Source organism: Bubalus kerabau, chromosome 3, assembly GCF_029407905.1.
Source record: "Bubalus kerabau isolate K-KA32 ecotype Philippines breed swamp buffalo chromosome 3, PCC_UOA_SB_1v2, whole genome shotgun sequence".
NCBI classification, from domain to species: domain Eukaryota; kingdom Metazoa; phylum Chordata; class Mammalia; order Artiodactyla; family Bovidae; genus Bubalus; species Bubalus kerabau.
Genome location: NC_073626.1, coordinates 35,752,290 through 35,769,152, shown reverse-complemented (window position 1 = coordinate 35,769,152; position 16,863 = coordinate 35,752,290). Strand labels below are relative to the sequence as shown.

The following is a 16,863-nucleotide window of genomic DNA, read 5'->3' as shown; positions in this document are numbered from 1 at the left end:
ACCACTTCATGGGAAATAGATGGGGAAACGGTGGAAACAGTGTCAGACTTTATTTTTCTGGGCTCCAAAATCACTGCAGATGGTGACTGCAGCCATGAAATTAAAAGATGCTTACTCCTTGGAAGGAAAGTTATGACCAACCTAGATAGCATATTCAAAAGCAGAGACATTACTTTGCCAACAAAGGTTCGTCTAGTCAAGGCTATGGTTTTTCCTGTTGTCATGTATGGATGTGAGAGTTGGACTGTGAAGAAGGCTGAGCGCCGAAGAATTGATGCTTTTGAACTGTGGTGTTGGAGAAGACTCTTGAGAGTCCCTTGGACTGCAAGGAGATCCAACCAGTCCATCCTGAAGGAGATCAGCCCTGGGATTTCTTTGGAAGGAATGATGCTAAAGCTGAGACTCCAGTACTTTGGCCACCTCATTTGAAGAGTTGACTCATTGGAAAAGACTCTGATGCTGGGAGGGGTTGGGGGCAGGAGGAGAAGGGGACGACAGAGGATGAGATGGCTGGATGGCGTCACTGACTCGATGGACGTGAGTCTGAGTGAACTCCGGGAGTTGGTGATGAACAGGGAGGCCTGGTGTGCTGCGATTCATGAGGTCGCAAAGAGTCGGACACGACTGAGCGACTGATCTGATCTGAATGTTTATTTCCTTGTACTTTGGTTAACATTAAGGAAAGCTTTTAAGGAAAAGTAAGGGTGTAAAGGGACTCTACTATTTTTGCAACTGTTCTATAAATAAAATTATTTCAAAGATAAAAAAGGTAAACATGGAGTTCAAGAAGTTAGAACAATTGAGCTCATTCAAAAGAAGAGAAAGAAAGGAAATTAAAAGATCAGAAAAGGAAACACAAGTAAAAAGTTGGGATACTTACTCTTTGGAATTATTAAGGCAATTTTCTGAGAAGACCTAGTAAAAAAAAAAGAAGGTGAACATATATAAAATTCAGAATGAAGATTGATACACTCACTGCATTCCTTGTGGTGGTGTCATTTCTTGCAAAGCTGGGTCCTCTCTGTTGCTAATTTTTAAAAAGCAGATACCTGTGAAATAAGAAATGAGGGTGGCAGTATCCAGTTTGATTCTAAAATTTGAGAAATTGTGCAGTGTCCAACAGGTGCTAAATTCTTCGAGTCTAAGTGTTTGATCACAGAATTGTTAGGTGTTTCATTTGGTGTAATGGTGCCCTGAAGGAAACTATTGAGACGCTAAAGATGCCATGAACCAAGAAAGTGTGACAACCTCTGAAATGCAAGAATTATGAACAAGTAAATGCAAAAAAAGAAAACACACACAGAAATTGAAAATGTAGATGAAATGGATAAATTTGTAGAAAAGTGATAGGCAACTTGAATATATTATGTGAAATAGTATGAAACATGGAAGGGTAATCAAAGATCTTCCCTCCCTAAAATCCCATACCTGGATGACTATACGGGTGAATTCTATCAAATTTTGAAGGAACAGTTGATTCCTTTCTTAAACAAGTTACTACAGAAAATGGGAAAGTAGTGAAAACTGCCTCTTTATGAGGCTACTTATCAGCTTGATTTCAAGCCCTGATAAATTCAAGGAGATGTTATAAAGCCATTTCCTTCATTCATATAGATGAAAGAATCCTAAATAAAATATTAAATATCTGAATCCAAGAATATACTAAAAGAGTGATGCATCATGATCAAACAGAATTTAGTTCAGTAATCCAAAGATGGAGAAGGCAATGGCAACCCACTCCAGTACTCTTGCCTGGAAAATCCCATGGATGGAGGAGCCTGGTAGGCTGCAGCCCATGGGGTCGCTAAGAGTCGGACACGACTGGGCGACTTCACTTTCACTTTTCACTTTCATGCATTGGAGGAGGAAATGGCAACCCACTCCAGTGTTCTTGCCTGGAGAATCCCAGGGATGGTGGGGCCTGGTGGGCTGCCATCTATGGGGTCGCACAGAGTCGGACATGACTGAAGCGACTTAGCAGCAGCAATCCAAAGATAGTTCATCTTTAAAATAATTATTAATGTAATTCACCATTTTAATAGCTGAGAAAAGAAAAATGTTTTACTGATTTGAATCAGATAAGTGTTTTGTAAATTTTAGTTATTGTTTGTGATCTAATTCTTAGCAAACAAAGAATATATAAGGGAACTTAGATTGAGTATTTGTATATTAGATTTCTCTTAAGTTTTTTTGTTATGGATATTTTCAAGCATAAAGGTAGAGTGAGAGGTCTAATATACCTGAGAGTACTCATTGGTGAGCGCGAGTAATTACCAGTATATGGCAGCTCTTTAATCTGTGCACACGTACAGGCTTATACACTTTTTCTTGCCCTGCCAGATTATTTTGAAGAACATTCCAGATAGCGTACTTTTTAAAAAAATCAATACTCACTATGTGCCTTTTTTCTCTATAACCATTAATGTCTTAAGATAATTAACACTAATTCCTTAATATTATCTACTGTCTAGCAGGGTTGAACTTGTCTTAATTGACTTATAAATGTGGCTTCAGAATTCACACATTGCATTTGGCTGTTAATCATTTTTTTCTTTTAAATTATAATAGCTCCTTTACTTCTTTTTTTCATTTTTCTATTTATGTTACTAAGAAACCAGGTCATTTGTCCTATGGAATTTTCCACATTCTGGGTTTGGCTGATTGTGTCCACATGATATTGCTTAACATTTTTCTTTTTTCCCGGTCTTTCTTCTAAACAGGTAGTTAGGCTTGGTTAACTTCTATTATTAGGGAAGGGGGTGGATAGTAATTTTATAATTTTGATGCATAACTTCTTTTAATAAACTTCTTATATCTTAACTGACCTGCCCATCAGACACCTGCTTATTTATTATTTATGTTTGGCTGCGCTGGATCTTTGTTACTGTGAGTAGATTTTCCCTGGTTGCGGTGAGGAGAGGCTACTTCTCATTGTGTTGCACAGGCTTCTCATTGCGGTGGCTTCTCTTGTTGGAGGCCATGGGCTCTAGAGCGAAAGGGCTTCGGTAGTTGCAGCACACAAGATGACTGGTTGCAGCATATGGGCTCCAGGGCGCGGGTTCGGTAGTTGTGACATACGGGCTTAGTTGCTCTGCCGCGTGTGGAATATCCCCAACCAGGGATCAAACCTGTGTCCCCTGCCTTGGCTGGTGGATTCTTATCCCCTGTGCCACCCCAGGAAAGTCAGAGGCATAACTTCTTATTTCCTCATATCAGGAGGCACGTAATGCTTGGCTGCTTTTAAGATTGACCAGTAGGTTTAGGTACCTAGCAGATGCAACCATTGTAAAGGTGTCCGTCAGCCTTTCATTTATTTCTTTATTTTGCCTCATTATGCGGCTTGTGGGATCTTATTTCCCCAGCAGGGATTGAACTCATGCTCTCTGCATTGAAAGCGTGGAGTCTTACCGACCAGACTGCCAAGGAATTCCCTCTACCAGCTTTTTTGCCTAATGTTTTAGCAGTCAGTGATGGCTTGCTGCCTGGATCTTTATTTTGTTAGGTGGTCACAAAATGGTGCTATTCGAATTTATCATCTCTTTTTTATTAGCTAGTCTTCTATAAAGAAGAAATACAATCCCTCATCAATCCTTTGATTACCCTGAGGCACAGTTTATATAGGAAAGGCAAGATAAATGCTTGACTCCTTTTAGAAGAGCACTTTCTTACTAAACCTACAGTGAACATAATACTTAATGAGTGATATCACTGAGTTTATCACTTTCTAAGTAAACTGACAGTGAATATAATACTTAATAAGAACCTTTAGATGTGTTTAATATCTAAAGCCAAGACAAAGATGCCCACTATTACTGCTGCTGTTTAACATTTTACTCAAAGTCCTTGTCCATAGTATAAGGGAAGAAAAGTAAAACATATAAATATTGTAAGGAAAAAATTTAAATTGTCATTGTGTACAGACTATATACTCATTTACTTCAGGGGAAAAAGAATCAGCAAACTATTAAAATTGCTTAAGTTTATCAAGGGTATTAAAAATCGATAATGTTTCTTTTCATCATCCTTAACTAACTAGAAAATGAAAAAAAATTTAAATGTGTGTCATTAAAACAACAAAATCTAAAAAGTACCTAGATAATTTACTCTTAAAAGGATGCTATTACTCCTGAAGTTTATCAATAAATTCCAGGTAGTCTATGTCAAAATTTTAGCTGAATATTTTTGAGGAACTCTGTATAAACTTATGTGATTAAGCCTTTAAAAAAGGAGAATAAAGGGGAGTTTATCCTATCAGGTATTAAGATATTCTACGAAAAGCCATAGTAATACAGTGTGGTTTAGTATAAGAACAAATAGGTCACTCAAACATATTAGAGAACCTAGATACAGACCTAAGTAATGGAACTTAATATGTTTAAAGGTGACACCACAATCAATAGGTAAAAATTAGATTGTTTACTAGATGGCTTCAGACAAAGAAAGCAGCTCATTATGAAGAAATAAAAGTTATCTCTGTTATATGCAAATGTAGATTCCAGATGGATGAAGCACCTAAATGTGAAAAATACCAAAAGATTTCATGTAAGAAAAGTATTTTCTTTAAAAGCATATATTTTTGTGACCTAGGATTGGGAAAAGAAGTTCTAAAAATCTCAAAGCACAAACCAATTTGTGTGTAAATTTAATTGCATCAAAATAGGGAGTTCTGTTTAACAAAGGACCCCTTGTGCAAAACTAATACACACGTGACACATGGGAGACAATATTTGCAATTCTAAATGGCCAAGTGATTAATGTTCACTAGACTAAGTTATATAGGGAACTCCTGCAAATAAGGGAGATGAAGCAATCCCAGCAGGAAAATGGGCATAGGATATAACCAGGCAGTTTATAGAAAAGGAAATCCTCAAAGCAGTTAAGTATATGAAGAGTTGCTCAAATGTATTAGAAAAATACAAATTAAAATAGTAAAGTATTATTTCATAGGGCTTCCCTTGTAGCTCAGTCAGTAAAGAATCTGCCTGCAGTGCAGGAGACCTGGGTTCGATCCCTGGGTTGGGAAGATCCCCTGGAGGAGGGCATGGCAACCCACTCCAGAATCCTTGCCTGAAAAATCTCATGGACAGAGGAGCCTGGTGGGCTGCAGTCCATGGGGTCGCAAAGAGTCGGGCATGACTGAGCGACTAACCCTTACTTACTTATTTCATATATGTTATGCTGATTGTTGTATAGTTGCTAAGTTGTGTCCCACTCTTTTGTGACCCCATGAACTGTAACCCACCAAGTTCTTCTGTCTGTGGGATTTCACAGGCAAGAATACTGGAGTGGGTTACCATTTCCTTCTCCAGGGGATCTTCCCAACCCAGGGATTGAACCTGTATCTCCTGCATTGGCTGGTGGATCCTTTACTGCTAAGCCACCAGGGGAGCCCCTGTTAGGCTTGTACATATAAGCAAACCAGAGAAAAACTTAATGCTAGTGAAGATACAGGGCTATAAAAACCCTTACACACTGCTGGGAAACATGGAACCACTCTGTACAGTAGCATGGCACTTAGAATAAAAACTTTATATATGTATGTATATGACCCAGCAGTTCTGCTCTAGAGTTGATTTACCAAAAAAATCTCAATCAGATCTATAGAGAACATTTACAGGGATGTTCATTGCAGCATTATTTGTGGTAGAAAGGCATTGGAGGTAATCCAGGTATCTGGTGCAGGGATAGTATAGAGAAAAAATGCTTTGGAACACTCCATGACATATTAGAAGCTTCTATAGCGATTAGAAGCAGCACATCAAATGTACACATACAGAATGAATGGATTGTGTTGCAGAACTGAAAAAGTAAAGAACAGAATGAGAGAATGATACATAACATTATTTGCACATAACAATATTTGCACACATCAAAAATACATGCACTTAGTAAACAAATATTTACTGTACAGCACAGGAAGCTATATTCAGTGTCTTTTCATAACCTATAATGGAAAAGAATCTGGAATATATATGTGTATATGTGTATCTGAATCACTTTGCTGTATACCTGAAACTAATAAAATATTGTAAAACAGCTGTTTTAAAAAGAATAAAAGAAATACATGTACTCAAAAACATTTTGCAAGAATATATACAAATAAAGGGCTTCTCTGGTGGGTCAGCAGGTAAAGAATCTGCCTGCAATGCAGGAGACCCGGGTTCAATCTCAGGGTCGGGAAGATCCCCTGGAGAAGGGAATGGCTAGCCTGGAGAATTCCATGGACAGAGGAGCCTGGCGAGCTACCAGTCCATGGGGTTGCAAAAAGTTGGACACGACTGAGCCACTAGCATACACAAATAAAAGACAATAATAAGGATATTAGGGTGGTCGCCTATGAGGATACAGAAACAGGATAAGGGGAAATGTAAAGATTTTCATGACTCCCATCTCATTTCATAGAATCATAGAGATTCTCTTATTTAAAGTATGATATGTAAGTATATCTAACTGACAGTATGATAAAAGCAAATGAAGTGACTGAGGCTACCATTGTCACCCCATTCACCTTGTGGAATCTTACTCTCCCATCAGGATGTCTTATGAACCATAAATGTTGTGCGACCATCAGATATACAAGTGTAGAGACCCATGTCAGCCTCTATATTGAACGCATAGTATGTGATTGCCTTTTAAATTGGTGAAAATTTAAATAGATATATGTTTTAATATTATCTTCTTGCATCTTGCTTTTGGGGAGTGTACATAGAAACCACTTTGATGACCCTTGGTCTGAATTATCTGTTTGGATAAAGTTACTTGAAATCTCAGGATATATCTTGCTGCTGCTAAGTCGCTTCAGTCGTGTCCGACTCTGTGCGACCCCATAGACGGCAGCCTGCCAGGCTCCCCTGTCCCTGACATTATATCTTAAGAATGTATAATATGTAAAATTGATTCCATATACATCTATGTGTTTTCATATAAAATACGATTTCCCCAAATCTTTAGGGGAAATTGCCATTCTGGTAATATGTGCCCTCTAAGACCCCCTAATATACATCCAATATGAGAAACAGTTTCTTAAGCAGACTTCATTGATCAAAGATCTGACAGATCTTCAGGAGCAATAATTTTTTTCTTTTTACAGCAAGGCTTTTCACTATTCTGGCTCTTCTAAGATAGAGTCTAGTTTGAAATACTACATTGTAAAATATACAGTTATTTTATACATTCTGATTTTTTTTTTTCTTTAACTTTACAGAGACTGTGCAGTTGATCCAACTTGTGTTTTATGCATGGAGTGCTTTTTGGGAAGTATTCACAGAGACCACCGATATAGGGTTAGTAATATCCAGATGATAACCACACCTAGTATTGAAATTTATACTCAATACATTTTCTTCCTTTTTAAAATTCCAAAATTTAACACTGAAACTGGGGAGAGTGGTTAAGAAATGTGTTAATTTAAGTACTGTTAAACATGTGATGGCAGTGTAGAGACAAATTATGAATCCAGATTTCATGGAATAGATGGTTTAAGAAAGGCAAGACAGATGTTCCAGTATTGGTTTTCAGCTAGTTTGCTTTGCTGTTTATTTTTAATGTTTATTATCTTGCTAATTCTAGCTTTATAAAGGAGGTTATCAAAAATTAGAGAATAAAGATGAGAGTTAAAATGTGAAAGGGAAACTCTGAAGGGAGAATGACTGAGCAAAATAAGGAAAAGTGACAGGATTATACCTTTAAGAAATATTCTGTTGGTGAACTTCTACAGAATATTTGTTGTTTCTTAATGTGAAAGAGGCAGCTATTATTATACAGTGTAGAAGAGAGCCAACTCTATAACATAAGGCTAACCAGGTTTTGTTTGTTTTACTGCTATAATACAATCAATACTTTTCCAAAAATCAAGTGTGTTTGCTTTTAAATCAGGGCCACAGAATACATAGGCAGATTATTGCTAAGCCTGTCCTGGTTCCTCTACTGGAAATTGAAGACAGCTATGAACATTCAAAAATTTAGGGAGCTGTTAGTAGCTGGAACTTCTAACACTAATCTCAAGTAAAATGATAGAGAAGAAATATTGCACTCATTCTATTAGTTCAAGAGCTTTATTAGTTCAGGACTTTTTCTCCTGTTTGTTTTTATTTACTCTACCCAAGTATTGATAATAATCAACTAAAACAGCTGCAAAATTAAATTCATATTTCTGTATATTTTTTTAATTTCATAAATCAGCAAGGGCATCCTAGTTTCCTTTAGGCTGTTCTACCTATCTTTGGTAACCAGAGCACACATAAGAGCTATAGGGTGAAGTTACCATTTTCCATATGCCTGCCTCTCGTGTTTCTTGGTATCTTTGCAGCCCTTAAGAATAACTGTCATTTGTGAGTTTACATTAATTACCTTGTGATATGTAACACATAAATACTTTCCTTGAGGAAAATATGAAAGGCTCTTTCTAAAATTTGCACCTATACCCATGCATAAACTCACAGCATGTTTTCAGAAGCAGAATTTCCAATCTCCTAATTATTAAATAATAAGTTTTATCTTGCCAGATTCCTTGAATCATTGCTGTATTTTAAGGAAGCAGGAATAATTCTTGATCCCCACAAGTGGTAAAAGGAAATACCAGGTGGTATTTCGAGAGTTTTCTTCCTTTTCAAAGAATGCTATTTAGAGAGTTTTAGAAAAGAAAAAATAAATGATTTCTATACTTTTCATTGGTCACTTTTCTGATACACATGCAGCACTCTTATTAGACTTTTGTAGAAGATAGCAGTTATAGGAATCTTTGTAACTATTGAATCTGTTCTAGTATGTCATTGCCTGGTAGCACAGATACCAGCAGTGTTAGCCAAAACCTAGCAAGAAAACCCTTGTGATTTTTACTAATTAGAAACTCATGCAAGTGGACATATTTTACCTCTCTAAAATAGATATAGCCTTGTTTGGTAGAAACCAATGCAATACTGTAAAGCAATTATTCTTCAATTAAAAATAAATAAAAAATAGATGTTGCTTACTAAACACTATAAAGTATCTTATTTTGATATCCCTTAAACTAGCCCATTTAAAATAAGTTTTAAAACATTGAAAGATTTGACATTTTGATTTTATCCTCCAAAGAAATTAAACATTTTAGCAATGTTATTTCCTTAGCACTTGATATTCCTATTTATAAGCTAATAGTCCTCAGTAAATACTTATTGACAAGATACTTTACAATTTCTTTTCAAGATGACAACATCAGGAGGTGGAGGTTTCTGTGACTGTGGTGATACTGAAGCTTGGAAAGAGGGTCCTCACTGTCAGAAACATGAACTTAACACCTATGAAACTGAGGAAGAAGAGGTAAAAACATTTTCACAAAAGTTGTTACTAAGGAAATACTGTTTTAACTATGTTTTTGAAATATTTTCACACCTAGAATTAGGTTGTAATATAGAATTATATAAGTAAAATAGTCCTCTCACAATAAACTGTCCAAGTATACTTGAAAAGCTTTTTTGCATTTTATGGATGCCATACAGTTACTAATAGAACACACTTGAAATTCTAGAAATTTAATTTAATTTGGACTTTTGCATTTGTTTTATTTTAAGCATATATGAGTTTTTTTTAAGTCTTCATTTTTTATTAAAAGGATTATTTTTGTAGACCAGTTAGCTTAGCTGATTTTTATTTGTGTTGTGACCAAGACTTTGTAGACTGGATACCTTTCTTTTCTATAGTCATCCATAGCAACCAGTCCTACTCATCGTCTCCCAGTGAATCAGTGTCGTTGGATATGTGATGGGCAAACATTGGGATGATAGCTCAGTACAGATTATACTTACTCCAGTAAATAATGTGCTTTCTAAAATTATCATTGATCCTTCATTGTTTTTCTTTAAATGATATTTGGAATGATTCAGTGGATTCTCACTAAATAAATAACTTCAAACTCTGCTGTTGTGGCAGTTGATATTTGATTTAGGATCTTATTTCAGATTTTAATTTTAAATGGCAGAGAGGTGGGTATGTTTAAAGTACTTATGCATTGTTAGTAAGTAGATCTCATATAGATTTGGGGCAAGTGGACATTACTAGTCCTTCCTCGCGCATATATCTTCCTGGTCTCGAGTATTTTAACAGAATGACCAAAGAACTTATAGTGTAGGACAGTGTCTTTTAAACGTGTTCCACTGTGTTTTGGATGGATTAAGTTTGTGCAGAATGATTCAGTGCTATCGAAAACATATTTGTTTGTGTTTCATTTGCTTTGTGCATGTGTACTGTGATTATTTGCTAAAGAGAGATGCCAAGTGATCAGGGTTTCCGATTTCTCCACTGGCAGTTGGAACAGCTCCATTTTTATCTCTTACATATTGGATTGTGATTCTGTATATAAAAATACAAGCAAGGCAAACAAAGATAAATTTGGAAAAGGGGATTTTAACTTTTGAAAAAAAGTTGAGAACTAGTATAAAACTTTAGGATTCTGGGAGAAAATATTTACAAATCATATCTGATAAGTGTCTGGTATCTAGAATATATAAACTCAGCAACAAAAAGACAACACAATTAAAAATGGGCAAAGGACCTGAATAGACATTTCTCCAAAGAAGATATAATATAAATGACCAACAAACACATGAAAACATGCTCAAGATTATTAGTCATTCAGTCAGTTCAGTTCAGTTCAGTCACTCAGTCATGTCTGATTCTTTGCGACCCCATGAATCGCAGCACGCCAGGCCTCCCTGTCCATCACCAACTCCCAGAGTTCACTCAGACTCACGTCCATCGAGTCAGTGATGCCATCCAGCCATGTCATCCTCTGTCATTAGGGAATTGTAAATCAAACCACAGTGAGATACCACTTCACACCCATTAGGATGGACATAATCAAAAAAGTGGTAAATAGATTGGAAAGAATATAGAGAAATTGGAATTCTGCAGTGCTAGTGGGAATACAAAATGATGCAGCACTGTGGAAAACAGTTTGGCTATTCCTCAAACGGTAAACATTGCCATATAAGCCTGTAATTTCATTTCTAGGTATATATGCAAAAGAATTAAAAACAAATATTCTGATATGTACATGCACAAACATGTTAGTAGCAGCATTATTCGTAATAGCCAAAAGGTGGAAATAGCAGCCAAAATGTCTTTCAGTGTGTGAATGGATAAACATACAGTGTAATATTACTCAGTTATAAAAAGAAATGAAGTAATGAACTTTCAAAACATCATGAAAGAAGCCAGACACAGAGGGTCATATATTGTATGATTCCATTTACATGAAATATCCAGAAGAGAAATCTGTTTCGAACAGACTGGTGGTTGCCAGGGGATAGGGAAGAGAAGAATGGAGAAAAACTGCTTCATGGGTAAGGGCTTTACTCTGAAGTGATAGAAATGTTTAGAACTAGATAACAGGTGATCGTGGCTCAATATGAGGTACTAGATACCAGCAGATTGTTCACTTTATGTTTTCTAAGAAAAATTATGAATCTGCTTGCAGTTACTCTGTTGGCTTTATTCTCATATGTTAGTGGGGTAGCTATCAAGTAGTGAAGACAGGTTAATTTCCTAAATTTTAAGAAGATGCTGAGACTTCAGGTGGTCTAGTGGTTAAGAATCTACATGCCAGTGCAGGAGACACAGGTTCAGTCCCTGGTCTGGGAAAATTTCACATGCTGTGGAGCAACTAAGCCCGTTAACTGCAACCACTGAGCCCGAGTAGTTGCATGCTGCAGCTACTGAGGCCTGAGCACCTAGAGCCCGTGCTCTGCAACAGGAAAAGCCACTTCAGTGAGAAGCCCACACTCACCACAGCTAGACAAAGCCTGTGCACAGCAGTGAAGACCCAGTGCAGTAAACATAAAATAAGTAAATTTTTAAAATTTAATACTGTTGGGGAAAAAAAAAAAATGCCAGCAAGATACCTGCTTGAGTGAAATTATATGGTCCTGCCTGGAGAATATATATTCCAGCAATTTGATAGAAAATCAAAACTCCAGACTCTGCCATTTTATTCCTACTTAAGAATTCAGTTAAGAGAATGCAGTCTTTAAGGAAAGACTGCTGCTGCTGCTAAGTCGCTTCAGTCGTGTCCGACTCTGTGCGACCCCATGGACTGCAGCCCACGAGGCTCCCCGTCCCTGGGATTCTCCAGGCAAGAACACTGGAGTGGGTTGCCATTTCCTTCTCCAATGCATGAAAGTGAAAAGTGAAACTGAAGTCGTGTCTGACTCTAGGCAACCCCATGGTCTGCAGCCCACCAGGCTCCTCTGTCCATGGGATTTTCCAGGCAAGAGTACTGGAGTGGGGTGCCATTGCCTTCTCTGAGGAAAGACTAGAAGATATTAAAAAGATAGCATTCTGTTTAGCATACCTGGTCCCCACTGACTGAATTCATACATTATCTCGGTTTTCTGTATTTTGTGCTTGAAATGGAAGAAAGCTATGTAGTACTTGAAACATGGCTTTTTAGTCTGTCATAGAATTGTTTTTATTGAACATAATTTTATTTTTGTTGTACATTCAGCCTACATCTTAAGAAAAAGTTGGAAAAATTGGATTATATACTTTTGTTGGGATAGTGTTTAGAACAGCTGTGTAAGATAAATACTACTGTTACCCATATTTTGTAGCTGTGGAAACTTGAATCTTATTTTAAGAAAGTTGTCTGCAGTACCCCACACAGTAAGTGTTGGTGCTGGGCTTTAAACCCAGGTATTTCAGACAACTCTGATAGTACGTTAACTGATTTTTTGGAAACATTTTTTGGCGGTGGAATTTTTTTTTAAATGAAATTTTAATTAAATCCCAGTAGTAAAACATAAAATTGATATTATTAATGAATTTATTTTTTATAAGTTGGAATGTATATTATTTACTTGTTAGAAAGGCATTCATGATTATTTTGTTTCTAGTTAATTTCTAGTTTTAGTTGGGCAGTGTGAAGAAAGCTCTCCCTCATACCTTATTCACATAAGACAGCAGTTAAACTCTTTAAATTATAAGGTTACTTTTTTCCTCTTCTTTTTTTTCTGTTTGGCTGTGTCACTTGGCTTGCAGGATCTTAGTTCCCCAACCAGGGACTGAACACATGCCCTCAGCAGTAAAAACTCAGAGTCCCAACTACTGGACCACCAGGGAATTCTCTTTTTTTTTCTTTTGACATTCTGAAAATTCAAACATTATAGAGGTATAGAAGCATATCACATAAAAGATTAAAGTTCTCCATAATTCCCATGGTCTTCCAAGATAACAGTAGCCTTTTTAACTCACTGACAAAGGCTTGCATTCTCTAATATAAATGTCATCAAAACCATTATTAATCATAATAGGTAATACAACATAGGATAAGACAGTCATTTATTTTCTCATTCTGACTGACTTATGCTGTGATAAGAGCACTTTGAACAGAGGTCTCTTCAAATAGCATTTGATTTCCCATTGTACACATGAATAGACTTGCACAGCCTAGCATCTCTTCACTGCAGAAATGTTTCTTAATCTGTAGCCATTTTCAAGAAGTTAACATGTGCATACAAAGATGTCAGAGAATCTTTATCTGGAGACTGTTTAAAAATGTAGGTAGTCATATTCTTTAAACAGATGTGTATTTCAAATAAGAAACATCTCTGCCAGGCCCTGGGATGTTGTAGAACAGAGTTTGAACACTACTGGCTTGGATTCTCAAGAGGTGGCAGTTGTTTCTATCCCAACACCATTTAATTCTTATAAATCCTGTTTATCATAATTCTTCAGTCCTCTAAAATGCCTTGTATTATGGGACATAATTGTAAGAAATGGAATGACTATATAGTGAGATACTATAACCTAGAAAACTGAGTTTTGGTTCTACTTTTTATTTTAGTTCTGTGTGAGGTTCATTTTATGATTACTAGCCACTCTTCTATGAATCCCCAAAAGGTTCCAGTTCCAGTACCTTCTTTATAATAGGTGATTTTACCATGTTAACTTCTAAAGTCTCCATAAGAAATGGTAGCAAACCTGGTAGCAGTATAAAAAAAATTTTTTTGATGGAACATATAAAGCATAGGTAGAAAGTTCTGTAAGACTTTGGAAAACCTTCTTACTTTACTTTTTCTTACATTCTTTAGGCCCTGCACCCATCTTCTTTAGGAATCTGTCCTTTTTTCTTCATTCTTTTTATTACTCTCCTCCATTTGATTTATATCAGTTCCATTAAGCTGGTCCTTGGTGAGGATGTACAAAATTGTTTCTGTATCCTTATGTATATTTGCAAGAATGTGCTGGTTCCCATTCCATCATGTTGGAATATATTGATATTCTTATTGAGAGATGAATATAACACTTTTAGCCATTAAGCTGAATAACATGTTTATCTTAAGTCTAAACATAAGATAAAGCATTAAGATTAAAGATTGTGTAAAACATTTTGCCAGCCTGACTGAAAGATACCATGATAAACTTAGTGTATATTTATAGTAATACTTTTTTACATTAGCCTTGAAATTTAGTGATTTATTCACTGTTAAGTCTAATGTGTGAAGTTCCATGTTACATGCATACACAACTTGTCTCATTGAAAGTGAGTGATTCTTAACTGCATGAAGGAGCAGTTTTCTGATCTTGTTGACTTCTCCCCTTTAAAATCCTCAAAATCAGGCTTTCCTTTATACCTGTAAAACTAAATATTGCTTGTCTGTCCTTAGATAACGTTTCTTTGTTTATCCTGGAAATTGGGGGTTAGAGGGATATGAAGCTGTAAACAAGCTTAAATTTTAAGATCCCATAATGCCATTCCAAAATTTTTAGATTTATTAGGCATTGGCTGCTGCTGCTGCTGGTGCTCCTGCTAAGTCGCTTAAGTCGTGTCTGACTCTGTGCGACCCCATAGACGGCAGCCCACCAGGCTCCCCCGTCCCTGGGATTCTCCAGGCAAGAACACTGGAGTGGGTTGCCATTTCCTTCTCCAATTAGGCATTGGAGAGCCTTGGAATATTTTGATTCAGAAGATTTAGTAATAGGGATTATTGTGGACAAAATGTTTTAGAAGTTTGATTTGCTGAGATATAACAAATAAGATCAAATTGGAGAAAAATTGACACTGGAGGATCAGTCAGCCTTTTACAGTAGTAGTTTGAGGAGGAAGGCAGAATGGATAAAAGGAGCATTAATGTGCGTTTAACATGGTTGCTTTTTTCTTCTTCTTTCAGGATCCCCTTGTCCATTTATCAGAAGATGTGATAGCAAGAACTTATAACATTTTTGCTATTATGTTTCAATATGCAGTAGAGATACTTACCTGGGAAAAAGAAAGTGAATTGCCACCAGATTTAGAGATGATGTAAGTACAACCCATTTATTCTTTGTATTTGCTTATACTCAGTTTTAACCATTTTGATTCAATTCCTCAAATGAATACAGCTTGGATTGAACATAATCTTTTTTAATTATTAGTTTTCAACAAAATAATAACCTTGATTTTATAGTTTTAAAATATATGTGAGCCATTTAATTAGTAGAGGTTTTTCCCTGTTGGTTGCTTTAGCTGATTTATAGCCGTATTTTAGCCACATCAAAGCTGTACCACTGGTTGCAAGCACGGGCATTTTTCTCTTCTTTTTGTGTTAAAGCTGTTAACTCGATAATTCTTTTTGTTTCATCTGTCAGATTTGATTAGGGAATGAGCACTGTGACCTAAGTGAAGTGAGTTTTTTGGTTTGACTAAATGCACAAATTCAGTTTTAACCATTTTGATTCTGAATTTTTTAAAAATTTATTTATACTTTGTGCTTCTTTGGGTGTACATCTTTTTTTTTTTTAAATAACCATTTGTTCTTAATTATTGAGGAGATTGTAAATTTGCAACCAGAGAGCTGGATTCTGCTATAGCTGTATTACAGCTAAGGACTTACTTTTTTGCATGAATGTGCTTGCCTCGAGCAGCCTTCTCTTTTAATTCTAACCAAGCTTGTTGGAATCATACTCATACTTAAGGTTGAATACAAGTCTAAAGGACATTGGTGCTGTATCTTTTTTGCTGTCTCAACAGTGTTCCAAATAATCAGGTTATAGTTTATGTTTCTTAATGAAATAAGATATTAACATTCCTTTTTGGAAATGTTGAAAATGACTTCGTTAACCTCATAACTTTATCTTCATGTACTTTGAGTTGGGAACCAACTAAGATCTGAATCTAAAATCCAGATTGAGACCCTAGAGAATAGAAAAGTTGTGTTTTTATTTTTCTATTCCATTGTAAGTTTGGGACCACCAGCATAGAAGGGAAAACAATCTAACTTACTTCTCTTGTAATGTTTTCTCATCTTAGTAAATGACGTTTCATCTGCCCAGAAACCTGAATCACCCATATATCCACTTAGATTTCGGGTCCAGTAGGTTCCCCCTGTATCAAGTTGTTCTACTTTTGTTCATCTGCATTACTACTATGGTAGTCCAAATTACATTAATTTCATCCTTGGACAACATGATACCTTAACCAGACTGCCATATCCACTCTTGTCTCCCTCAGTTCATTCTCCATACTGTAGCCACAGTGAATTTTAAGGCAAATCTGACTATAGCTCCTATTTCAACATTTCAAATCCTGGATTGCTCTTAGGATGGGAAAATCCAAATCTATTTCAAGGTCTTTAAGATTTCTGCCTCTCTCCAGACTAACCTCCTCCTTCCTCCCTGTGCTCCACTGCCCAGTTTACCTTTACCACCTCAGGGTCTTTGCTTTCACTTTTTTCTAGCCCATAGTTTCTCAGCCTTGGCACTGTTGACTTTGGGGGCCACATATTATGGGCGTGACTTGTGGATTGTAGAATTTTTAGCAGCATCATTGGCTTTTACCTGCTGGACACCAGTAGCACTCCTATCCCAGTCATGACGACCAGAAATGTTTCCAGACATTGCCAAGTGGTC

At 36.4% G+C, this 16,863-nt stretch overlaps 1 protein-coding gene across 4 annotated transcripts in view; it reads left to right on the top strand.

The window, feature by feature from the left end:
• Nucleotides 1-16,863, top strand: part of UBR2 (ubiquitin protein ligase E3 component n-recognin 2) — a 108,560-nt gene that overhangs the window by 25,535 nt on the left and 66,162 nt on the right. For all 4 annotated transcript variants that reach the window (XR_008711534.1, XM_055571401.1, XM_055571402.1 and 1 more), the window contains exons 3-5: nucleotides 7,205-7,283; nucleotides 9,187-9,300; nucleotides 15,147-15,277. Coding sequence is in view for 3 of the 4 variants with exons in the window: in XM_055571401.1 (XP_055427376.1) it covers nucleotides 7,205-7,283; nucleotides 9,187-9,300; nucleotides 15,147-15,277 (324 nt within the window). In the remaining variant the exon portion in view is untranslated. The remainder of the gene's footprint in view (nucleotides 1-7,204; nucleotides 7,284-9,186; nucleotides 9,301-15,146; nucleotides 15,278-16,863) is intronic.